Below are 24,672 nucleotides of genomic sequence, written 5' to 3'. Positions count from 1 at the left end.
TCCCAGGACCCACCTTCTCCGTGATGTCATTGTCACAGGAGTCAATGCTGTCCCGGAACAGGTCCTCAGTGCTGCCATCACTGCTACTGAAGTTGCTGCTGTGCATGAGCTGCCTGTGGGAAGGAGGGAGGCGGGCTACAGAGGCCAGTCCTCTGGGGACTGCAGGGATGAGGGAGGAGCAAGGGGCTGTAGAGGCCACTTCACAGGGTCTTCCTGAGGCCTCCCCCCAAGACTCAATCCCCTCTATCAAATCGGCTCTGCTGCATCCCTGGGACCCTGGGAGAGGGCAGAGGGAAGGAGGCCCACCCAGACTGGGCGGGGCAGTGGGCCGGGTGGGTCTGCAAACAGGAAAACCGTGCCTGGGGAACTCCTGCCGGAGGCAAAACCCAGCTCCTATTCTCCAGGGGCTCCCACTTCCCGCTCCCTGCCAGGCAGCAGCCAGCGTCTCTACCAGCAGGCTCCCCTGCCCCAGCCCTGCTCCCGAGCCAGAGCCCGGGTGCTTACCGCCAGCAGCTCCCAGAGCCCCAGCCCAGTCTGTAGGACAATCTGGATCCTGAGATCCAGAGTGGGATCCTGGAAGTGCCGGGAGGTCAGCTGCACAGGCTGTAACCTGGAGCCATGTGACCAGTTCCAATGGGGCACCTGCTGTCCAATCTCTGTGAGCGGGAGCCCCGGGAGGTGCTGGTCCAGCTGCTGGCCCCAGAGTGTGGAGAGGGCCACCAAGGGCTGGGAAATGGGCTGGGTCTCTCGGGGCATCCCTGCTGTGCCCGCCTGAAGCTGAAACAGCCAGGGGCTGGGGAGAGGCCAACTGGTCCAGCGCCAGAAGGCCCAAAGTGTGGGGCCGGGAGGAGTGCGGCCCTTCTTTTTCAGAAGTAGACCTCTTCCCGCCACTCGGCCTGCACTTCTGGGATTCTTCATTCCCCTCTGGGCACTCAGCTGGCGGCCTTGGCAATAGGAACATAGTTAAGGGAGACAGCATTCAAACCCTCCTCCCAAGGGGGGCCTTACCGTCCGAAGGCTGTGCTAGAGATCTTCCTGTTAGGGCTACAGAGAGAGAGAGAATATATATATAAAGAGAGGATGGTCATTGAACAGAAGGGGCTCCAGCCCACCCCTTACTCTACCTTGCCTGCAAGACCACCGAAGTGCAGTAACAGGAGTCTGTCCCACCCCCAGCAGGGAATTCACCCCGACCTTCCTGTGGCAGAAAAATGCAAGCTCCCCAGGGTCAATCCTCCTCTGACAGTGCTCTCATTGTCCAGACATAGTGGGGCCACCTCGCCTGCAGCTTCCCCTGCTGGGTCCCCCCACCCCGCCCCACCTAGCCCCGGCCTCCCATCCTTCGGCTGGCTCCTGGGGCCCCACCTGTTGGCCTTCAGGTTTTTCAGTCGGGCTTCCAGGTCATTCAGCAGGTTGATTTTCTTGCAACACTGAGAGCAGTAAACATCCAGCAGTTCGCTGTTGTAGGTGTGGCGCATTTTCCTAGGAGTCTGCCCGGCGCTGAATCAGGAGAGAGAAGGAAATCATGCCCTGCTCTCCGATCTGCAGCCTCACCCCATCCTCCTGAGCTTACTTTACCGGATTCCGCAATACCGGTGACCCTAGTGTGTGTGCGTTTAGGGGCAGAGGAAGTAGAAATACAGCAATAGATCTTCCTTCCCTTAATACTCTGAGAAGCCACTGAATGAGAAGCCCATTTCACAGATATGGCAATTGAGAGCTACTGTCAGAGTAAGCAATGACTAGGTGTATATGTCACCTAGAAGGATCCTTCAACCCCAAGGTTCTCCTAGGAAGCAAGACAAAGAAGACCCCCGAGTCTGCAGCCTCCCAGGTGGGTTTATTCTGTTTCCTCCTCAAGATAGAAGGAGGGAGAAGGAACTCTAGATCCCCAACCAGCGTGCAGAGGCAGCACCCCCAAACCCTGGGAGCAGAACCCGTGTAGCTTAGGACTCTGCCCTCTGAACACCCCTGGGACGAGGTTGGGTTGGTTCTACCACTTCTCCTTGTACCCCAAATGCCATTCCAGACCCCGGGGGCCACCTGGAAGACACTGAAGATCCCAGGTCCGAGTAGACGTTGGTCCTGGTCTCGTCATCGGGGCAGGGGCTGCTGGGAGCACAGTCCACGTCGTCCCCCTCCCCATAGTCTTCAAACTGCTCCTCATTGCTGATGAGCGAGGTGGTGGAGTGTGTGGAGAGGTCTGACGTGGTCATGGATGGAGTGTGGCCCAGGGACCTGGGTGTCAGAGAAGGCTGGCCGGTAACACAGCCCTGTCCACAGCCCGTGCTGGAGAAACCCACCAGCCTTCCGGGAGGTCAGTCGGCGCCCCAGAGATCGGAAGCCTGATCGAGTTTTTGCTTTTCAACCTGGTAATACACTTGGGGGACCTCATCCTAAGGGAAACACCTCACCACAGAAACGGTTTCTGCACAAGAGACGTCCAAACCAGAACAGGAGAACACTGCTTACCACCTAATGGGTTCCCTACACTGAGTCACAATAAATTATCATAACGTATATAAAATGTATAAAATGATACACTCTATATTGCTAGTATTAGCACATTAAATGATTAAGTTGCCGTTGCAAAATTAGAATATGGATTAGGAAATTAAATTATCAAATTATAGGTTATCTGTTGAAAGTCTGTAAATAATACTAGCAATAATATGGAAAAATAAGCATGAATTAAAAGTTCCATGTAAAAACTCAAGCTGGAGAAAGTAAAAGGTATTTACAGAATAAGGAAAAGTAGGGCATGGAACTGTTTCTGTGGTCATGGCGCTGGGGGCTGGGTGGTGGGATGAGGACTAGCTCAGTTATTCCCCTCCATTCTCCCGTTCCTACCTTTTTCAGGTTCTGTTTAATTGACCTGGACTCTAATAAGAAATGAAGTTTTTTGTTTTGTTTTAAGAAATGAAGTTTTAAAAGAAATAACCTCGAGCTACCAGGGGAGGCGCTCCTCCCGGTCTACAGAGGGGGCTTCTAGTCCAAAGAAGCCTCGCTGCAAAGAACATGGGTCAGAGACCCTAGGACTCTCAGGGGTTACCCCCACCCCCACCCCCCCGTGGCCTGTGACCGTGTCAGGGGCAGGCTGAGCCCTGCATGCAACCTGAGAAGGAAGAGATCTTCCCTTTAGTTGTTGTGAGGTTGTGTCTGCGTATCATCACCCGTAAGAGATGGTCTCTCCGACTTACTAGGCCTCCACACTCCAAACCAGGCAACCAAGTGGGGTCAGAAGCAGTAATGCTCCCACCCTGCCCTTGAGCGATCCTGGTCTCTCCTTCTCCCAGACATTTTACTAAAACTCTTGGCCGCCCGCCCCACCGCGCCGGCTCGCTGCCTCCTGGTGATTGGTCCCAAAAAACTAGGTGAATGACCAAGTAGCAAATGTTTAGCCAGATGGTCAACAGGTCTGTGGTCCCTGACCAGTTGTCCTCGGTGGCTGGTCACAGTACCGCTCACGGACTGTTCCCAGGACCCAAAATGGACAAACAACTCCAAAGACCCCCGAGAACAGCCTGACTTCCAGACGGGCCCTGCACTGAGAAAATGTATGTAAAATTGTCTTTTTTTTTTTTTTTTAAGGTCAAAACTGATGAAGGATTGATGATTTCATATGCTCAACTGATACCGGCACCCCCTCCCTGCCCAAGACTCCGGGCTGGCCTTGACCACCACCTTCCGGTAATTGGAGCTCCAGACAGACTCACTTGTCCTCTGGCAGGAACAGGCCCCCGAGCCCTCCGTCCTTCTCCCCGGCGACTGACCCCTCCAGGCTCTGGGTGCTCTCCATGGGGCTGTCCATGTCTGACTCGGGGGGGCCCTCGAGTGGGGCCAGTGTCATAGCCTCCTCGTCGTCCTCAGGAAAGAAGCTGGGGTCCCTGGGGAGGAGCTCGCCATCAGCAAAGGTCAGGCCTGGCACCTCGCTGCCCTGGGAAAGACAGAGAGGGACAGAATGAGTGAGACTGGCTCCCTGGGGTCCAGCACACCTCATCAGACCGCAAGGATGTCAGCAGGGCCAGGAACAGCAGAGGGTGGGGGACAGGGAGGCCCAGACCCTAGGACCTTGAGAACAGGAATGCCTGGCAGGTGATTTGTCTGGGACCTCTCACAGTGGCTGCCAGAAGCCCCAGGGACAGCCATCTATGGGGAGGGGGCCAGCTACATTGCTGAGGGCACCTGGACAGCCTCGTCAGGGTCCCCATCATGGTCTGCATAAGCAGCCAAATGGCTTTGTGATGGAGTTAAGGGCAGAGCTGTAATGAATGGCCCTCAAGAATGACAACCCCAACCTAACAGAGCTGGAACAGCATGGAATCTGCCTGCCATGATTCCGGGTGTGTCAGGTGACCTCTGTGAAGCGCAGTTCTCCCCCGGAAATTGGGAATGACAATGGGACTCAGAGGATCACGGTGTCACACAGGAGGACCTCAGCGAATGAATCCTGGCCATAAGACGGGGCTTCAGCCTGGGAGAGGCAGTCTGCCGGGGCCCACCCCAGCCATGCTGGGGAGTGAGAACACTGGGTCCTTCGATTCTGAGCTTGGGGGTGGTCCCCAGTGCCCAGCATGGCCCAGCCCAATGTCAGCGCAAGACATACTTGCTGGAACCTCACCTTCCAGGTTAAGCGTTCTGGCTTTATTCAGAGCGCACCTGGTCTGAGAGGCAGCTCTCTACAAACCATTTCTTGGAGCTGCCACCTCCAAGGGGGCCCTGCTTCCCCCTGCTCCCCTCTGAGACGTCAAGCTACTCCCGAGGTTCTCAGGTGTGCTCCCCGGGGAGGGCTGGCAGAGCCCTCAGTGACAGGTGCTCCCTGCAGCCCCAGGACTTCGAGAGGCGTGACCGAGAGAGTCTGGTTAGGGCCTCCAGGTGCCTGGGATGAGAACAAGATCAGGCACATGTGAGGGAGGTGGTCAGCGACAGGCTTGGCTGGGCACCCCCTAGAAGGGAGGCAGGCAGCCGTCCTGGTGGTCTCTCCCGGCCAAGACTTCCTGGCCTAAGGAGAGATGACAATTAATGAGCTTGGCTCCTGCCTGTGCCCTGACTCGGGCCGAGCATCAGATGGACTAATAAAGTCGGCATCAGGCTGCCAGGGCCCCTTGACTGTGGAGGCCGAGGGGCTGGGTAATTAAAACCACCCCTAGTGTTCACACGGCCCTTTCCACCTCGAGGTCACTCATCCAATCCCACATGGCTCCCAGCCTCATTGGATCTGGGGCCCTAAGCAAGGTCCCCTCACCAGCAAGCCTGAAGCTGCGTCCCAGGAGAAACCACCACGTACTAAGTGGTCCCCAAGGTCCGGAGACAGAGCTGAGCATTAGCACAGAGTCTGTGGGCTCATGACAACGCTTCAGAACGGGGCTTCTTAGCCCCAGTTCACGAACGAGGGTATTCACGAGCTCAGAGGGTAGCTTGCCAGAACTCCAGAGCTCTTCCGGCCAGCGGGCCGAGGGCCCCCTACCTCTCCGGCCACCACCGGCTTGCCTCCACTGCAACCCACACGTCACGCATTTTGCATCTCCGGGTGACAACGAGAAGAGTGCGCATCAGAGGAGCATGTTGGTAAGTGTGGAGCCTGGCATTCCTGCCCGCGCCACCTGCTTCCCACCGTGGGCCAGGCGGGGGCCAGGCAGCCCAGCGGGGAGAGCGGGGGGGCCCCCAGAGGGGCAGTGCCCGGCTCTGTTCCTCCACCTGCAAGCTCTCTGCCTTCTCAGCCAAGGCGGCAGCGGGAGCTTAGCGCTTGCAAGGGAGGCCTGCCCCAGGGCTTCCAGGAGTCCATGGCCACTTCTGGTCTTCATAGCCCCAAGAGTTGGGTCTCCTTTCCCCCATGAGTCGGGGGGCTTGCCTGGGGCCCCATGGGAGTTGGTGGCAGGGCAGGACTGGACTGTGGGGCACCGGTGCCTATACTGTTCTCAAAGCTCGGTCAGCAGGGGTTCCGGGGGGGCAGCTGCCCAGCACACTCCCGGGAGGCAGGGAGGGCCCTGAGTAGGGACCAGCAGCCATGCTCTGCAGACATCTGGCCCGGCCTGCCGGTGGCTAATTTATGTTTGTTCTCTTGGACATGGAGACGTAGAGGCCCTGTTTTTTGCCAGGCACTCTGCCCAGAGACACCCAGCTCATGATAGGCAGGTGGGGACCATGGCCCCCTCTCACTGGATGTCCTAGAGCAACATACCCACTCCCAACAGCTGGGCCAAGAGGAAAGAATGGCCTCTCCTCAGCCACAGGCGGGCGGGAGGGGTCAGAAGCCCCCATAGGGGTCACTCCCACCCAAAAAGACTACCCCCTTCTCAGTCATAATTTTATCCTCTGACTGAGCAGAGTCCACATGTGCCTGGCCCTTCACAGTTGACAAAGCAGGTGGTCTGTCTCCCACAACACAGCCCCGGCTGGCCCTGACAACAGCCCCGGAAGAGATCCAGGACGCAAACAGGGCAGGGATGAAGGATTCATAGTCTTCATGGGACACCTGGGGAAGATGAGGCTCAGAATGGGTGGGCACTGCCCCAGGACTTCTTGCCACAGAAGCCAGGCTCTTGACATGCAGAGTCCTGGCCCCTCCGTGTCCCCTCGCTACACACACACACACACACACATGCACGCATGTGTGCACACACATGTACACATGCACACAGGCTCTCAACCTCCAGCCTTTTCTCTTAAAATCAACTGCGTCCCCCTATTAACACCTTTTCATTCAACCCACTGTGGTTAGCCCAAAGTGAGTTAAAATTTTTAGGACTCCAAAACCCTTTCTAGTAGTTTCCCCCTAAAATCAAAAAATATAGACAGCTATAAGAAAAGTAACTAGATACCCTGGTTGGTCGAGACAGTCAGTACTGGTTTGGCATTTGCCCTGGACAAAAGTGGTCCCGTCACCCCTGCTCCTCCCTCGGGAATGTCCTGAGCCTGCTCCCATCCCTTTGGGCCCTCTAGAGAAGGGCCTGGTGTAGCACCGGGCCTGGGAGGGGTGCTGCTGGAAGTGGGCACAGCCTGCTCTGATCCCAAACACCTCAGGAAAGGAGGCAAAGCAAGGGTGGTAGCTGGAAGGTGCTAGACAGGCCACTAACTACTCATCGGCTTGGAGACTAGGAAGTATGCCTTCCTCAAGAGGCTAGGCCTGGGGAATTATCAGAAACCAAGGATTTCTAGAGAGATCAGAGGCCTGCAGCTGGGAAAACAGGTCCTAACCAGCTGCCCTGGAAGGGCAGGTCTGCATCTCCAGCGTCCCCCTCCATATCCCCAGCCTGTCTCTGGCTGGGACTGGATGCAGCTGGGCCAGGCTAGAGGTGGGAACCCAGAGGCACACAGGCTGGCCATGGAGGCCCCTCTCCAGGGAGGGCAGCATTTGCCTGCCAGCAGGCCCCCAAATCACCCTTTCCTCTGTAGGAAGTTGGCATGGGCTGAATTCAACAGCTGGTAAAAAAAAAATATACCCATGGTGGGAGAGGTCATCCTGGCCTCAGAGGGGCCAACAATGCCCTGCTGTCCACACTGCCAGAGGGGGCTGCGGCAGGGCCCAGACCTGAGGACTTCATCTGGTCCTCCCCATCCCCCAACCGCCCCAGTGGCACTCCATCTTCAAATCATGCACACCGCTACTCCATTTTCAAGGCAACTAGGGCATGGACTCCAAGAAACCTCGCTTCCACATTCCCTGTGAGAAGGCAGGCCCTCAAGGGGGTCACCACGGGGACATCTGCGTCCAAACCTCCAGCAGTCAGCATCACAGGGGGCACATGGCAGGTGAGTGGTGGGTACCTGTGGCCGCAAACTGCGCGGCAGAACGGGGCGCTGGGAAGAGCCCAGCTGCAGTAACCCCGAGGCCTTGGTGCCTGCCTGGCTCATTCACTGGCCACTGTGCAACCCTGGGCAAGCTGTTCAGTCTCTGAGCCTCATCTAAAAACAGGGCTGGAAACAGCCAGCTGGCAAGACAGCCATAGAGAACCTACGTAGAATATTGCCCCGTACCTCACAGGTGCTAGGAACACGGCAGAGAGGAGAGGGGGGCAGAACGGTGTTGGGAGCGAGCTCTAGAGGTGGACTGATGGGGTTCAAACCCCAGCTCCACCCCTCAGCTCTGCAACCTTAGGTTTACTGAACTGCTCCGTGCCTCAGTTTCCCCATCTGCAGAAGGGAGTTACCGGTCATCAGGAAACGAGTTAGTACACGTGCTAAGCACACACAGAGAAGGATCAATAAATCTGAGCTATTACGGTCTTCACTGTGTTGAGAGAAGACAACCAGGGTGTCTCCAGGCCTGATGGCCTCTATCCAACCCCCTGGGACCCTTATCCTGTTGACCCCCAGCGACACACCAGGTGGATGTTGGCTGGGTTCAAGCTTCTGGAAGCCTGAAGTTTGCAAGTTACAGAGGTGCAGGTGCTTCCTTTCTCCCCACCCGGGCCATCTTCCACTTACTCCCTTGGAAGGTCTCTCTGCACGCTAATTACACAGTTTAGTAAGTGTCAGGCTGAGATACAAGCTGGGCAGGGGAGGCCAGGAGGCTCTGAGGCTCCGGCACATCCATCCCCAGCCCTGGCAGTAGCTCCACTTCCCAGGCGGTAACTCAGAGCCAAAGAACAGCTCTGCAGGGACAGGACTGGGTAAAAATAGCTCGACTGGGCACATCCCAGCTTTCCTCGCAGCCAGGCACTGGCGGGCACACGTGGGACCCCACTGCAGGGAAGGTACTGGGTGGAGAGCAGGGAGGTGGGGAACACAAACCAAGCCTGTGCAGGGGAGAAGCCAGGATGCTGTCTGGGTGACACTGAGCGGGTCAGGGGTGCGGGGTGCGGGATGAAATCCCTCGTCACAATCCCAGCCAACCCACTGCCTGGGAAGGGTGACAGGCCTGCTCGCGGTCTCTCTAGGTCTTCACCCCAGGTAGCCAAAGACTAGGGAGTTAACTTGTGGATGCTAACGCACCCAGGTCCAGAGAGAGGGGATCGGCTTACCTGGGCTGGGATCCCCTAGCCGCTACCACTCAGTCACCCATCCAGGCGTGGCAACAGCAGAGATTAGCAAGCAATCCGGGTTGTGCCTGCCACCTGCTTGTGGCTGCCAACCCCTGCCCTGAAGCCAAGATTGCTCTGTGGGTGGGGGTCGGTGCTCATCAGTGGCTGATAAGGTTCTGGCTCAACAAAGTGTGGCTGGGCCACCAGTCAAGGGGCGAGGGTGGGACTAAAGGGGGAGGTAAGCTTCTACACAGGGAAGCTGGTGTCTAAGCCTCAACTTTGGAACAGGAGTAACCTTGGTTCAGATATGAGGCCCGGCTTGTCCCCAGAAAGGTCAAGGGCAAAGAGGGGAGCACAAGGTCACCAAGCCACTAGAGTTCATTTATCGCCTGTCTTGGCCAATCCTGGGGACAGACTACATGCGGTCAGATGAAGAAAGCCCAAGCGTCCCATTCTGGTGGGGGAGGCCAACGTTCAGAAGATAGGACAGACTGCCCTGTTCCCGTCCCCAGGGGCCAGATCAGAGAGTGGCCAGGATCACCCCTCCGGCGTGCACTTCCTTCCCTGGCCCCTGGACAGAAGTCCTAAGTCACCCAGTTTTACAGATGGGAGAACTGAGGCTCTCAGGCAGACATGGTTCGGTCCTGGATCTGGCCCCTACCAGCTGTGGAACCTCAGGCTGATACCGGAGGGAAGAGAAAGAGAAAGTAAGGCTCCTGGTTCTCAAGAGCTCCCAGGCCATTTGCATAGAGCAAAGGCACTCCAATATGGAGGCCCCGCTATGGTACACGCCCCCACAGTGGAAGGGGTGTGGAAGCCCGAAGGGCCTTCTTTACCACGTTCTTAATCACACTCCTGCACTGTCTCTCTCCCCAGTCTCAGGCTTCCCCTCTCCCAACAGACGCTGCTAAGGTAGTGTCACAGGAGTGCAAGAGAAAGAGAAGACCTGTAGCTCCCAGAAAAACTCAGAAATGAGGGTGTCCGACAGCCCGCCCCTCCCCCGGCAGCTAACCTAAGAGCAAGGGTAGGCAAATTTCCCGCACAGTGGCAGAGCAGAGGGACTGTGTCATAAGGGGTCTAATAGGGAGAGGCTGCAGCAGATCTGGCAGCACCCACACAGGCACTGGCCAGAGGGGTCTGGTCTGCCTGCCCCACATGGCCAGCCTGCCCCAAAGGCTGTGGGGTCCGACATAGCTGGCACCAGAGCTTGAGATCACTCAATGTCCATGCAGCCCTGCTAACCAGCTCCCCCATGTCCAAGTTCACCACCCCCCTTCTGATCACAGCAGTCTTCCGGGAGCCTGTGGCCAGTGGGGAAAGCTGGGCTGCCTAAGCTCACAGCCAGGGCACGCTGCTCACTGTAAGTCAGTCAGCCAGCGCTCTGGCTCTACGGGTCCATCTAGAGACAATCTGTGGCCATGGGTGGCACTCCAGTCCCAAAGGGGTGAGGGAAGGGCCACCACGGTCTGGTTTTCAAGCTGTTAGGCTTTGGGCCAGACCTTGGACCCCAATGGAAGCGCCCATCACAGCGGGGTCATGCGCTCCACTGGGAGACCCTCCAAGCCCCCTTCCCCCACCACGCCGCTTGCATTCCAAGAACATGTCCAAGCATTCCAAAAGTCCGCTTTTCAAAATTAAAAATGTATTACTAATGCGCTAATGGAGAAAAAAAAATGGAATAAAAAATGCTTAAGACATCTGAAAGGATACAGAAAGAAAAGAGGAAAAGAAGACCAAAGAACAGAACTCAACCATGGTAGCAATGCAGTAAATGAAAATGGAATAAAACCACACTATTAATAAACAAACACCATCAGACTAGATAAAGATAACAACTACGTACTGTTTATAAGCGACACAACATAAACACCAGGACACAGGCCAAAAATAAAAGTAAATGGAGGGCGGGGCGCCAGGGTGGCTTGTTGGGTAGAGCATGTGACTCCTGATCTCAGGGTCAGGAGTTCAAGTCCCACCTTGGGTGCAGAGCTTACTTTCAAATAAACGAATGAATAGCGGTGGAGATTTTAATTCATCTCTCTTGGTAACTGATGGGGCAGGCAAACAATAGAATTACAAGAGAGACGGAGGGTGTGAGCCACGCAGATGAGACCTGGCCCAAATCGCACACTGTCCCCAACTGTAGAATAAAACCATTGGGTTGGAGATTGACGAGGAACTAGACACTGGTACGGTACCAAAGAACCACCTGACACCCTCCGAATACCCTCTATCCCCCCAATATTTCGACCGTGGTGAAAACAGGCTACTGTCACTTTAATACAGTGATCGAACTTAGCATCACTAATTGGGAACACTCAGACACTGGCCTCCTGACCGGACACAAGATGGAGGACAAGCCTCCCCTGCTCAATTCTAATCAAGCCTTAAGATCTAACTTCTACTAGGGGTGTCTGGGTGGCTCAATCAGTTAGAGGTCTGCCCTCAGCTCAGGTCATGATCCCAGGGTCCTGGGATCAAGCCCCACGTCCTTGGGTTCCCTTAGTGGGGAGTCCGCTTCAGCCTCTACCTCCCCCCTCCACTCGTGCTTGCTCTCTGGCTCTCTAATAAATAAAATATCTCAAAGTGCATTTCTAACAAGTTCTTGGGTGATGCTGATGGTCCCAGGACCACACTGTAAGAACCAGTTTTAGATTCATCAAGAGATAGAAAAGCTAAATGTTAACCTTGATTAGATCGCAGTTCAAACAAATAAGCAAACCACCACCTAGCTAGCAAGTCCTATTGGAGTTGAAATCGAATCTGGAATATGGACTAGATATTGGGTGATATTAGGGAATTATGCTTGCTAATTATGTTTGCTAATAGTTATGAAGGAAAAGTACCCTTAGTTTTGATAAGGTCTTGCTTAATTTTCTTTCAAATGGTTTAGGGGGGAAAAAAGTTACATGAGAGATAAAGCCAATACGGCTGCGGCCCTGGAGGGCAGCTGGGGCATGCAAATCCTTGCTGGAGCAGTCTCCCCCACCAACCAGCGCCATGATGGTCTGTCCTGGTTGCAGGGGCTGGCTTGGGCTCCACATGAAACACTGTGGGAGGTTCTCTTGTGTGGCTGATGGAGTCTGGCCACTGCAGGAGCTGGATGGTGGGCTCTGGAACCACTGGGCCTGGGAGGGGGCGCTTCAGGCAAAACCTTGGGGAGTTACACAGGCTTCCTGGCCCCACCCATAACCGGTTCTTACAAGTCTTTTTTTTTTTTTTCAGTATATTAGCAGAAAGATACATACATAAAAAATGAAAGATAGTTGCCCCAAACTTGCTGAATGGGTTAAGGAAAAGTGGAAAATCTCTGACAAGTTTAGCTCCATTTAAACGGAACATGCAAAAGTGAAGCCTTCCTTAAGAATGCTACACCCCAGAGACAGAGTCAGTAGAAGCAGGGAGCCTGGTGGACCAACACAACCCCAAGGGTCAGAACCCCATGAGGTGAATGAGGAGCAGTCTAGGTTCCGAATGGTCAGATCAGGCAGCAACGGTGGCTCAGGTTCTAGAAGGCGAACCAGGAATCAGAATGTTGGAACCTCATCCGAAGACAGCACTTGGCCAAGAGCCTCCCCAAAGGGCCCATCATCAAGAGTGGGCCTTTGCCTGCAGGCAGAGCTGCCTCCCATTCCCTCCACTCAGGGCTCTTTCCCTAGATGCTGGGCTCTGCTCACACTCCTCTTCCTCCTCCCCTTGGAAGATGGCTCTAAGGAACTTCCTCTTATGGGCTGAACTGTGTCCCGTCACCCGCCAAATTCATATGTTAAAGTCCCAACCCCAGTACCTTAAAGTGCGACTATTTGGGGAGACAGGGTCTTTAAAAAGGCAATCACATTAAAACGAGGGCATCGTGGTGGGCCTTAATTCAATGGCCTAGTATCATAAAGAGGAGTAGGAGATTAGGACACACACAGACCATGTGAAGAGACACGGAGAAGACGGCCATCTGCAAGCCAAGGAAAGGGGCCTCAGAAGAAACCAACCCCGCGGACGCCTCGCTCTTGAAGGTTAGCCTCCAGAATTGCGACAGAATTCATCTCAGTGGTTCAAGGCAGCCAGTGTGTGGTACTTAGCTGTTCACTGACGACCACCCTTTCCTTCCCCCACTCGGAAGCCTGAAACCATACAGGCCCCCTCGGCCCCACCTGGATTTGTCCCCACCTTCCCACCCTGATAATAAAGGCAAATTCCTTCTAGGTCAATTCAATTCAGCCTCCAAAGAGACCTACTGGATCTCCAGAATCCCTTCAAGGGACTGGGGGTTTGTTCGTTTTCCTCTCCCCTCAAAGAAGCGCTGTCTTCTCTCTCGTGATCATCTGGAGGTACTGCGATTTCTAAAGAGACTCTGTTTTGCTGAAGCTGAAGCCTTGCGGATCTGTAATGATCAGAATGATGTTTCCTAAACACCATATATATAAATCTAAGTCAATTATTTCCATTTCTTGTGTTCCCTCAATAGTAAATGTATTATGTCTTAATTTTAAAGGAATGTGTACATGGAGTTCAGCCAGAGACATTTAAAATGGCAAAGGCAATTTCTGTTTGCCTAGAACTGTATTTAGTGTAGTTATAACACAAATGTAAAAGTTATTTTACCTAAAAAGTGAATAGTTTACAAGAGGAGAGACCAGCAGTTAGGCCTGGAACCACAGTCTGAGCCGGGGCAGGCCACCTCTGTGGTGAGGAGCTCTCCGTAATTGAGCAAGATATTACCAGTTTCTCCATGCCAGACGGTATTTCTGGTTCTTTGAAATTTCTTCCCTCCACTGTGGTCACTTTGGGGAGAAGGGCCCTCACCATTCCTGGGACACGTGGGCACCTTGCTCAGCCGGGACACGAGCCCACCCCCCACCCCCAGAGCCAGCCAGAACTGGAGCCTGATTCCCCCTTCATGGCTGGCTGTCCAGGGTCGGGCAGACACAGCAGCTGCCTCTGGCTAAGTGATCCATCTCCAGGGAAAAACCATAGAGGGGAGGTGGCCCCAGGGTGAACTTCTGTTCCCGAAGGGACCAAGCCCTTGGCAGGGGTGTGACTGTCCTAACAAAGCCCTGGGTCAGAGTGATCAGAGTGCCTCAGGGAACCTACCTCCTGAGCAAAAAGGGATCCAAAGAGGCCATCTAGCCTAACCCCTCCCAGAAAGAGAGCCAACGGTCTTGATATTCAAGTGAGAACATGGACTCAAGAAGCAAACTGTTGGGGATTAGGAAAACAGAACTCAAATTGCTTCCACATCTGGAAACCAAGCCTAGCAGCCAGCCCCAAGAATTCCAGGCACGTCAGCTGATGGAGAAGCTGCAGGTCAAGGGAGGTGTTTCCTGTGAGCCGGGTACCCCCCTCCCCGCAAGTACCTACCCGAATCCAGAAGGCCAGTCTACATCAAGAGGCCAGCTGGGGGAAGGGGACACACAGGAGCACCCCCCATTTGGCCAGTGTCTGCTCTATGCTTTACTGAGAGGGTCTCATTTTCTGCCCCCAAATCCCTGCACATAAATACCCTCATCTCCTTACAGGTAAGAACCCAGTGTCCACTGAGTTCAGTCTATCTTCCCCTGAAGTTATGCTGTGATTCTTCTCCAGGAGAACTGGAGTCACACAAAAGGGTAAGGCCACCTCACCCAGCGTGGGTGGTCACACAAAAAGGTAGAGTCACGTGAACCCGAGCCAGGAACCCCTGGACATCAATCACCAGATCTAAATGCTCAAAATAAGATTTCCCAAGTATATGCTGGGAAGCGGAGTTCCCACCCGGCCACTGGATCTGCGGCTCTGAAAAACCACAGCCAGGGGTGTCGGACAACTCAAATGTCAAAGGCGAATTCACAGGCTGTAAGTTGAAAGGGGCACACATCAAGGGCTCTCCTGGCTCTTTGAACAGGCAGCTATTTTGGGCTACAAATTATAGCTTTTAAAGATGCGGCTGTTTGAAGTGAGGGCTTAATTACTCACACAGTCAAGAGTTTGTGGGGCTTGCTTTGGGGGCTCCATGATGCTAAGGAAGGGGTAGAGAGGAGCCTGGGATGGGCCGACAGTGGCCCAGGCCAGCTCCGCCGGGCAGGCAGAGCAGTGTTCCTTCACGGGGCACCCTCCCACGAGGGGATGTGAACTTCCCAGGGAGAGGCCGCCATCTGCCTCAAGGAGAGTACACCCGAGCAGGGCGGACCCACCGTCTAGAGCTGAGGCCAGTACCTACCTCATCCCCTTCTTTGCATAGAAGCCCTCAGGCTGGGAAGGCCAAGCAGAGTGCTCCCAGTGTTTACCCAGAGCTAACAGCCAGAGCTTCCAGGGCAGACAGACTGGGATCAGGCAGGCCACGGACCAGGGAACTCCTCTGCCACCTCCCTCCAGTCCCCCTGCCTCTACTGTTATAACCTTCAGGCATCTCCCATCATCCCAGAGTCCCAGCAGTGCTCCCAGCAGGCTCCGGTCAGGTGCTCCCTCCTATCCTTCTGCCTCTGCCAGGTCCAGTGCCTTGGGCTGGGTGTCCCCAGGGCTGCTGTCGCACAGCCAGACTCACCAGAGTGTTGCTGGCCAGAGCGCAGCTTGGGGGTCACAAGCCAGGGAGGCAAAGCCAGCTCGGGTCCCTTCCCAGGCTGTCCCACGGTAAGAACAGGTGAGAGCTCGGGGTCTGACCACAAGCCACAGCTTGGGGTCAGAGGGCAGGAGGTGCCCAGGGGGAGTACAAGGCTACAGAATGTCCAAGAAGGTCCCTGTCAAAGACCCCATGAGCTTGCCTATGGCCGCAAAACCAGGCCCCCGTCTCAGCCCAGCACACATAGCCCTGTCCAGCTGGTCTCAGCCTTCGGACATGATCCTGCCACCCCCTCCCCTTGTACCCCAAGCTCTTGTCGGACATGATCACCACCCTCATGCTCCTTATGCCTGAAACACAGTTCCTCCCTACGCCACAAAAGCCTGTCCCTAAACAAGCCCCAGTGAGAATGTCACTGTATCCAGGGGACTAATTCTTCCCCTCCATGCGGAGAGCCCTATAGTCACCTCTAGGCACAAGTCCCATGAGCCCCTTCTCTGCTCCCATGACTCTCTCCCTAGGACGCTGGATGAGGTGGCCTTACCCTCACCTCCTCAGCCCGTGTACACCACTTTAAAGAGAGAGGGATCATCTGGGGCGGGGCGGGGGGGTGTGATTTTCCCATCCCAGCATTGGCACAACTGACCCACCGGTTCCCCTGTTCCCAGTAAGGAGCCGTGTGGTATGGCAGGCTTGCTTCCTGGCAGGGGGGTCCCCAAAGGGGCCACCAGACCCGCTGACACAGGTGTTCTGTAAGCCAAGTTGCGCCCCAACCTCAGCCTTGTATCTCTCGGGGCTGGGGAACTCATCATAGCCTCTGCCACACACCAAGGACGGGGGTCGATGCTTGTGCCAGAGTCCAGACAGCACCTAGGGGGGGCTGGGAACCCAGGCACCACACACAAAATTGAGAGAGCTGGGCTACTGGCTTTCACCAGGATCTCAAGACGGGGAGAAACAGAGGGTCCTTCTGACAAGAATGAGGTCTCCCTCCAGCCAGCAGCTCTCACTGAGGCCCTGCTTGGGGTGGCCCACGGTCAGCTGGATGTCCCCACGCAGCTGTAGTCCAGCACCTCACACTCAGCCCACTGCACTCTAAGCAAGTAGCCTACCTCATCAACCTCACTCCCCAAAGGTGTGGAGGTCCTGACCGCTCACCCCGTTCCGTCCCCAAGGCTTGCACGCTGCTCAATGCATCCTGCTCGCCCAGGTCCCTGTGCCTGCACCCTTGCAGTTCCCTGTCCTGAGCTCCTCCATCTGTCTCCCAGAGCCCCTAAAGAAACATTGAGTGGTCTTAACTGTTTGAGGAGGACCAGGAAAGAATACACCTATTAAGCGTCTAGCACGTACCAGGTACTTTTGTGCATCAACCACCATCCAGACGGGAAAACCCAGGCTCAGAGAGGTTAAGTAACCTGCAAAAGGTCACAGAGCCAGCAGGGCTGGGATGCGAACAGGTCTGACTTTAATGCAGCAGAAACGGTACAGAAAAGACAGACTACTCTCGGTGATGGCAGTGTCCGGTATGCGGCACTGGAACAGCCTCTTGGGTCGGGCCACACGGGCACTGGAGGCAGCAAGGTGGGCGGCACCAGAACGTGGGCTTGAGCTGAAGGCTGCCGGGAACACAGCACATCATGCCATGGACCACGGCTGTCAGAGGCTCCTGGGGCCTGTGCCACCTGGCCGTGAGGCAGGGCTCCCTCCCCTTCCCCTCCATGGGGAGCTTCAGAGAGGCTGCATGTGGGGAGCTTTTACAGAAAGGAAGAGGAGAGACTGGAGGGAGAATTGCTAAAAGGAAACACATGTGAAAATGAAAACTCAGGCAAAGTGGGAGGAGGAGGGAAAGGAAGGAAAAGATGATGTTCAAGGATTAGAAACCGAGTCAAGAAGGCCTGATAAATAATAACCCCTCTCCCTCTGCTACCTTGCGAAGGCCGGTAACCTGCTCTCTGCCCTCACTTTCCCTCCTAGTCCAGTTGGAATGGGGCAGTGAGACCTGAGATGAGACCCAGCAAGACAGGAAAAGACACCTTGTGCACAATCATGACAACTGCGGAGCCAGGACCGGCATCTGACAGAGGAAGAACATGAGGCTGAGAGGTTGCTCTGCTTGCCCAAGGTCACACAGCTTGTATGCGGCAAGGTGGGAATCAGAGCCCGGGTCAGCCTGGAGTCCAACCTTGTTCCCCTAAACCACGTCATAGTGAGTGTCCCCTCACATAACCCTTCCACCACTACAAGGTAGCTCTGCTCCCTTCCTTGAAGAAACTGGGCAGGTTACGTAAACTCTCCAGAGGTCACCTAGTTTCTGTGTTTCATTAAATCCGAGATGCCTGGGATTTTAAGGTGCACTGTTATTCCAAGTACACCTAGAAATGAAAGCACACCAGCAAATGTACCACACATACCAACTGGAGATGCTAAAACGTGGGGGCGGGGGGGAGTGTCTTAGCATCTGTAAAATACAGCGTAAGTGGGGAATGGGGACTCAGGCACAGTTCCTCAGACTGTGTGTAGGACTTGGGGGGCAGAGGACAACTCCTCACATGCCCGTGACCACACGCACGCACGCCTGGCTGCCGCGAGGTCCTTCTTTGCTAATAACCTACGCAATCTTGTAGATAATCACACAAAAATGTGCTGGCCAGACCTGCCTGTCAACAAGAGCCCTCGTTTCACCAGGAGTCTTTCAATTCAAGGTTACTTCATAGTAGCCACAGAGCCCGGCCCGACCCCCACCCACCTGCCAGCCTGGCCCTGTCCGTCCGGCTTCGCCATTCCCCCAGTCCCCCATGGAGCTGCAGACCTCAGAGCAGCCAAGCTCGTTGAACAGGTAGGCTGGCTCCTTGGAACAGGGCCAAGGGCACTCACACAACACGGTGGGGAGGCTGAGAGTCTGCATCGTTCTGTCCGGCTCCTCTCCTGATCTCTGGGGACCCTGCGGGCTGCCAGAGTTGAGATGCTTTAATAAGACGCCAGGGGCCAGTGAAGGGAGGGTGAGCAGAGGGATGGACTCTTCCCCTTGGTGGGGTGGGAAGGAAGGACCAGGTGCACAGCCCCACACCAAGCCCCGGGGAGCTGCCTGGCACCTTGGGACGTGCTTGGCATCCCATGCCCAGATTGCCATACCGGGCTCTGGTCACTGCGCTCCAGCCCGAGAGCCCACATCCACAAGAGGCCGGGTTGGTTTACTGAAACAGCACAGAAGTTGAGAAAGGGGAGTTTTGCTCCTCCTGTAAAGCCCTCCAGGTAGGGGAGCTTCTCCTCCACCACTTTCCTGTCTCTGCTCGGACATCCTCCCGGCGAGAAATTCAGTTAGGCGCTAAAGTTATCAGTTGCGAGGATCAAACCACTAGAAGCTTACAGGAACTATAAATAACAACTCCCTCATACGCCAGGCAGGGTTTGAAGCGCTGTTCATACATTCACACAGTGATTCACAGACCCGCCTTCCAAAGGAGGGACTAGCATCATCCTCCTTTTACCTAGGAAGGCTGCGAGGCATGGAAAGGGTAAACAGTCTGCGATTGCACAAGTAGCCGCTGGACTGGCCGAGGCAGGACTCGAACATAGGCCGCTGGACTCCAGAGCCCAGTCCCCCAGGCGCCACACCACCCTGCCTCTCTGGCTGTCTAACCACCCACCAGGCACCAACCGAGCCCCGGTCAGAACCCACCTGGGCTTGTCAGGTCACAGGGGCTCATTTTACCTTCACCATCAGCCCGCAGAAGCCCGGGAAGGGGAGGCGGCTTGCTGGACGTCCCACAGCAAGCAGGCCGCAGGGCCGGGGACTAGACACGTGTACTCTCGGGCTCCAAAACATGTTGTTTTACTTGAAGAAAATAGGCATTGAGTGGCTGAGCACCCAATTGGGTGAAAGGGAGGCACTCATGTTTTGAGGTGGATTGTTTCCCCCAGAAAAACCAGTGGGCGAGAAGGAGACACGCGGTGTTCCTGTCTCTCCTATCTGAAGAGGGGGGACTGAAGGCGGGCGCCAAGAGCAGACCCTGCCCCCCACCTTACCCCAAGTCCGCTGCAGACCACACTGGTTCCTGCAGCACAAGTTCCCTCTTCAGGCTGCGAGCCTTGCTTGCAGAGTGCAGAGGACGGTGGAGGTGACAGCAGATGACTCAAGACAGCGAGTGTTCCCACCCACTCTCCCACACTGGGGTTCTGCTTGGGCCTTCCTCTTTCTGGTCCCTTCAAAGAGAAGGGCTCCCAGAAGCAGGGCCACAGCTATTAGTAATAACTGCCACAGAGCTCTGTTTTCATTTGAATCATGTTTACATTGCTGGGAAAGAACCCACTTGTCTGGGAAGACGAAACAGGTTGAATCAATTACAAATATGGCCAACAGTTGGAAAACTTCCCATTTCTTGAAGGAAGTTGAGGAGTGGGGTTGGAAACATTGGGTGTTACTAGTCCCAGCCTGCCAGATGGGGCCGGGGCCAGGGGTCATGCAGACCCCACAACTCTAGACCTGCACACAAACCTCCAAGGATGAACACATTTCTGGTTGCACTCTTTCTCCCTGTACACACACACACTCTTTCTCTCTCTGGGGGCCTAGGCTAGATGGAGATTAGACCCCAAGCTGCTGCCCAGGTGGGGAAACGCCTTTGCTAGGCTTTTCGGGAGAGCAGGGCCCAGAATTGTGCTGCCCATAGAAGCAAAAGGAAGGCTTGAACACCTTAAGGCTCAAGTTGGCCAGGAGCCCAAGAAGGAGAGGATGGGGGGCCGGCCTTGCACCCCTGCTAGCACAGACCCGTGGGAACAGAGGGGTGGCCCAAGTGGCTCCCTGCAGGTTCTGCTGGTACTGATCTGTGTGGCAGAAATAACATCTGGCAAGAATGATTCCTACCTGCACAGGGACAGGCTTCTCTGACCTGACCCAGGCCAACAGCAGGAAAGTCCACAGCAGCAACGGCCACATGCAGACACCTCTCCTCAAAAAAATGCCTCAGTGCGGGGCACCTGGGTGGCTCAGTCATTAAGTATCTGCCTTCTGCTCAGGTTGTGATCCCGGGGTCCTGGGATCCAGCCCTGCATCGGGCTCCCTGCTCAGCGGGGAGCCTGCTTCTCCCTCTGCCTGCTCCCCTTGGTTGTGCTCTCTCTGTATCAAATAAGTAAACAAACAAACAAATAAAATCCTTAAAAAGAAAAGAAATGCCTCAGTGCCCATACCCCTCCACAGCGAGGGTTTGCAGAGGACAGAGCAAGGAAATGCACTTTGTGCCAGTGGATGTCTAGTCTCCACTGTGTGCTGTTCAACCCCCCGTTCTCCGGGGGTCTGGGCGCTCGCTTGGCAGCACGCGAGGTTCCCGATCTCTGTGAGCCTGTGCCCCTTGCCCCGACCTGGTTCCCTCTCCAATCGCAGCTCGGCCTTGTCAGACGTGGCCCCACCTGAGGGCCCTTGCCCTTGCAATGACTCTTCCTGGACCCGACCCTCTTTTGTCAGGACACTACCTTCTCAGCGAGGACTTCCCTGCCCACTCTGTTTAAGCCCACAAGGCCCACTGGCCTGCTTGCAGTCGGGCCACCCCGTGTGCTGCACCTGTTCCCCGCCTGCCGGCCATCACACGAACTCCACGGACACAGGCGCTGCTGCTGCCGTGTGCTGCCATACCTCAAGCACCCGGCATGGGGTCTGGCACAAATGAGACACTCCAGTGTCTGCGGAGGAGCTGCCCATGCTGGGTGATGTGCTGGGTGAGGGCGGGGCCAACAGAAATGGGGAGATGCCTTGGAACGCCATCTGACAGAGGGGCTGGCCCTACCACATCCGGGACAGGTGGTCCCACAATGTCCAGTAAGATACACGGTGGGTCTGCCAAGTCAACGCGGCTGTCTCATCATACCCAGCCTGTCACCGGGCAGGATTACCCGTTAATGGAGCTGGGAGGCCAGCAGGGGGAAGACCTAAGGGGTCCACGTCCTTGGAAAGGCCAGTGATTTGATACCATCAACACCCCATTCCTGAGTCAAGAGCCAACGGAGCAGACCCAGAGGAAAACAGAGCCCATGCCCAGGGGTTCTACCTGGCCGGCAAAGCCAAGGCACTGTGCCCCAAATGCCAACCCCAGGCAGCAGGCAGACCTGATAAAGAGGCTTCCCTTTCAAAATGCACTGAGCCCTGTGCCAGGAGACAGAGAACAGAGCCAGAGAGTGGGCACCCCGTGCCCAGGCTGTCCCTCCCCCAGACAAGGTCCTGAGAGGTCTGCCTTCCAGGGATCACTCACCTGGTACTTTACTGGGAGCCTTCCCCATCCCCTCCACCTCCTCCATACCCACAGCTAAAATATATAAACTGAAGCAAAATTGTAAGCAAGATCAGCTGTGAAACATCCCTTGGCATAAAAGGCCAGCCCAGAAGACGGACTGCCAGCCCTACGGAAGGAAGTTTCTAGCCACCTAGAGGGGGAGGAAGGGAATGGGGGAAGGGGAAAGCCAGGAGGGCTCCAGAGAAAGCCCTAGATGTGGGGGCAGCTAGTCCCACCCGTAGGGAAGGGGGCTAGCAGGCCACAAAGGGGCCACTGTGCTGAGGGAGGGAGGAGCAGAGTACTCGGAAGAGAGGGAAGGATGGGCGTGTGGGGGCCAGTGGAATATCCACTAGGATATTCTCCCACTGCAGCCCTGAGCCTCCTCAAGGCAAGCTGCTGGGCAGATTTCTTTTCTTCCCTTACTTGCTGAGATGTACTTTTTAAGGATGTCTCTCCTGCTGGTCTTCCTTGGGGCAAAGGTCACACCTCCCGTGGCTCACCTGGCCTGGCTAGTCTGGTCCCTCCCTAGGCACAGTCTTATCTCTCTGCTGGCCTTAGTCATGCACCCCACCCCCTCCACCAAAGCCTGGGGTCCCCCCAATAAAAAGGCTGTTCCCCAGAAGGCATTCCCCAAGCCATGATGCCTGCTACAAGTCCCAGGTTCTTCTTCCTCCAGGCCACACACCCCTCCAGTGAGGTCACAGGGATCTCAGAGACAACCCAGATCACTGTGCCTGAGGGCTCAGGGCAGTGGGCAGGGAATTTGGCCCAGGTTTTCAGTCTCTCTACAGCCCGCAAATGCCTTACCAGCAGGGCAGTGTCCCTGTATGCCAGCACCTGGGCACAGAAGAAGGATTTCATGAATGGGAGCTCAGCAGGGTCTGGTTTGGGCCAGTCTATCTGGGCAAGCTGGTGCCTGGCTTAAGGCAAGACCCCAGTCAGTGGCAGTGACCCAAGAATTCCACCAAGGCTGAGCTGACTGGCTGCAAACAGGAAGACAGAGATCCCTACAGCATAGGTCTGATATACACATAATTGGTCACCTTCTCCCCTTTGAGATTCCCTTTTCCCTAACTTGGCTGCCACATATCACCAGGGGAAGGAACTGGGGATACCCCACCTCTTTCCCTGGAACCCAGACGATTAGCACCTGCCTCCACCAAGGGAAGAGAGGGGTTTGGGGGACCATCAGAAACCAACCCCGGGAGGGGGGGTTTGCCAAGGCAAAAAGTGTAGGCTGAGCGCAGGAATCTGGCCCACTCACAACCCTTTGAGGAGGCGGCCTGTAAATAATAAAACAAGGAACACTGGCTTGTCTCTCAGGGCGAGTGACGTGTCACCTACCAGCCATCTGTGGGAGAGCAGGGCTGGGGAGAAAGATAAATGGAGAGAGAGGTACACTGGAGGGTGTGAACGGGGGAGAAGGAACACCAGCGAAGTCCAGACCAGGTTCCCATAGCACAATTGGTTCTCCAGAGGCTGCTCCGCCAAGACCTCAGAGACGCTAGTCGCCCACAGAGAAGCGGCTGTGACAACAGCAACTACTTACCTGCAGGCTCTCGGGGGCCGGAGGGCAAAGAGCTGGGACTCCGCACACACCTCTGGCCTCGGGGACGTCTCGGCTGGAAAGGGCTAGGGCTCTGTCCCCAAGCCCCGAACTAGGCTGGCTCTCCTCCTTGTCCAGCAGAGCCCCTCGGAGAAGCGAGGGAACCCGGGAACAGGCTCGGTGCAGCCGCCAAGAGCTACGGAAAAACTTCGCCCCGGCACAGCTCCCCCGGGACTCGGCGGAGCCAAGGGCAGGGAGCTGGGACAACACCGGTGCCGGTGGGGCAGGCGCGCTGGGAGCGGAGGTGGCACGCGGAGGCCGGGGGTCCCGAGGAAGGCGTCCTGGCAAACCAGCCCCCTGCCCAGTTCACTAGATCCCTCCAAAAACACTTTTCGGAAACTGCGCCGAAGAAGCGGCCCCTTCTCCCCGCGCCCCGGGGCTAGCCCTGCTCACCCCCGCACCTGGGAGCCGGCACAGGGCCCGGAAAGGGCAGCGGGGCCAGAGGTTTCTCTTCTGTGGCCCCGCGCGCGAGGACGCAGGTAACCCGACCTCAGCGGCCAGGGCCGAGAGGGCGGACACTCCCGGGGCGGCAGCGGGCGCCCGGGCTGCGGGCAAAGTTCCGCGCTTCGGTAACTTCCCCGGCCCCGGGGCCGTGGGCCCGGCCAGGTGCGCGTCGCCGGAGCCCCGCGAGCACCAGCCCCTCGGCCGCCACTTACCTGGCCCCCGGGGGCGGGCGAGGTGCGCATCCCCCGTCTGGCGGCGAGTCGGTGAGTGCGGAGGGGCGAGGAGCGGACGGGCGCGGGCTGACGGGGCGGGTAGGGACGCAGCGGGCAGCGCGGTGAGCGCAGAGAAGAGCCCCGCCGCGCCGCGGCGGGTCGCTCACTTTCGGCAGCAGTTGAAGGCGCCGGCCCCGCCCCCACCCGCGCCCGTTGCCGGGAGACCCGCGTGGGCCGAAGGGCTCTTTGTATCAAAGCTGCCGTGACATCACGAGGCGCCCGGGCTCCGGGATCGAAGGGGGCGGGGCTCGCGCCGGGGGCGGGGCCGGAGGAGGAAGCCGGGTCTGGGAACCCGAGCCTCGGGGGGCGGAGCCCAGGTAACCCCGCCCCCAAGGTAGGGGCAGGTGGGTGGGGCGGCGCGGACCAATGGCGTCGCGACCCTGAGGCAGGCCCGGGCTACCCGCCCGAGGAAGGGGCACCTTGGGAGGTGGGGCTCGCCTGGGCCCGCCCGAGCCCGCGCCGCGAGGTTATGGTCGCCGGGTTTGCACTGCCCTGGCCCTCAGATTCCAGGAGACCGAGTCTGTGAGTTCGCACGCCTCCCTGGCGGGCGCTGTCGCTGTCGCTGTCGCTGCTGGGTCCCGACTACGCTCAC

General features: G+C 56.5%; 1 protein-coding gene across 2 annotated transcripts in view; it reads right to left on the bottom strand.

The window, feature by feature from the left end:
- The window catches only part of RAB11FIP4 (RAB11 family interacting protein 4), a 32,882-nt gene extending 8,496 nt beyond the window's left edge, over positions 1-24,386 (bottom strand). Inside the window, exons 1-6 of one of the 2 annotated variants that reach the window (XM_080825442.1) lie at positions 24,021-24,386; positions 3,717-3,937; positions 2,044-2,238; positions 1,366-1,500; positions 1,009-1,044; positions 14-113 (exon numbers count right to left, since the gene is read on the bottom strand). In XM_080825442.1, coding sequence (XP_080681568.1) covers positions 14-113; positions 1,009-1,044; positions 1,366-1,500; positions 2,044-2,238; positions 3,717-3,937; positions 24,021-24,050 — 717 coding nt within the window. In that variant the 5' untranslated portion in view covers positions 24,051-24,386. Of the gene's footprint in view, positions 1-13; positions 114-1,008; positions 1,045-1,365; positions 1,501-2,043; positions 2,239-3,716; positions 3,938-23,307 lie in introns of both variants that reach the window. The other variant, XM_080825441.1, reaches the window with a different exon arrangement.
- Positions 24,387-24,672: the final 286 nt, after the last annotated feature.

The sequence above is a fragment of the Martes martes genome (genome assembly GCF_963455335.1).
Source record: "Martes martes genome assembly, chromosome: 16".
NCBI classification, from domain to species: domain Eukaryota; kingdom Metazoa; phylum Chordata; class Mammalia; order Carnivora; family Mustelidae; genus Martes; species Martes martes.
Note: the sequence above shows the minus strand (reverse complement) of the source record. Positions and strands in the feature narration are given on the sequence as shown.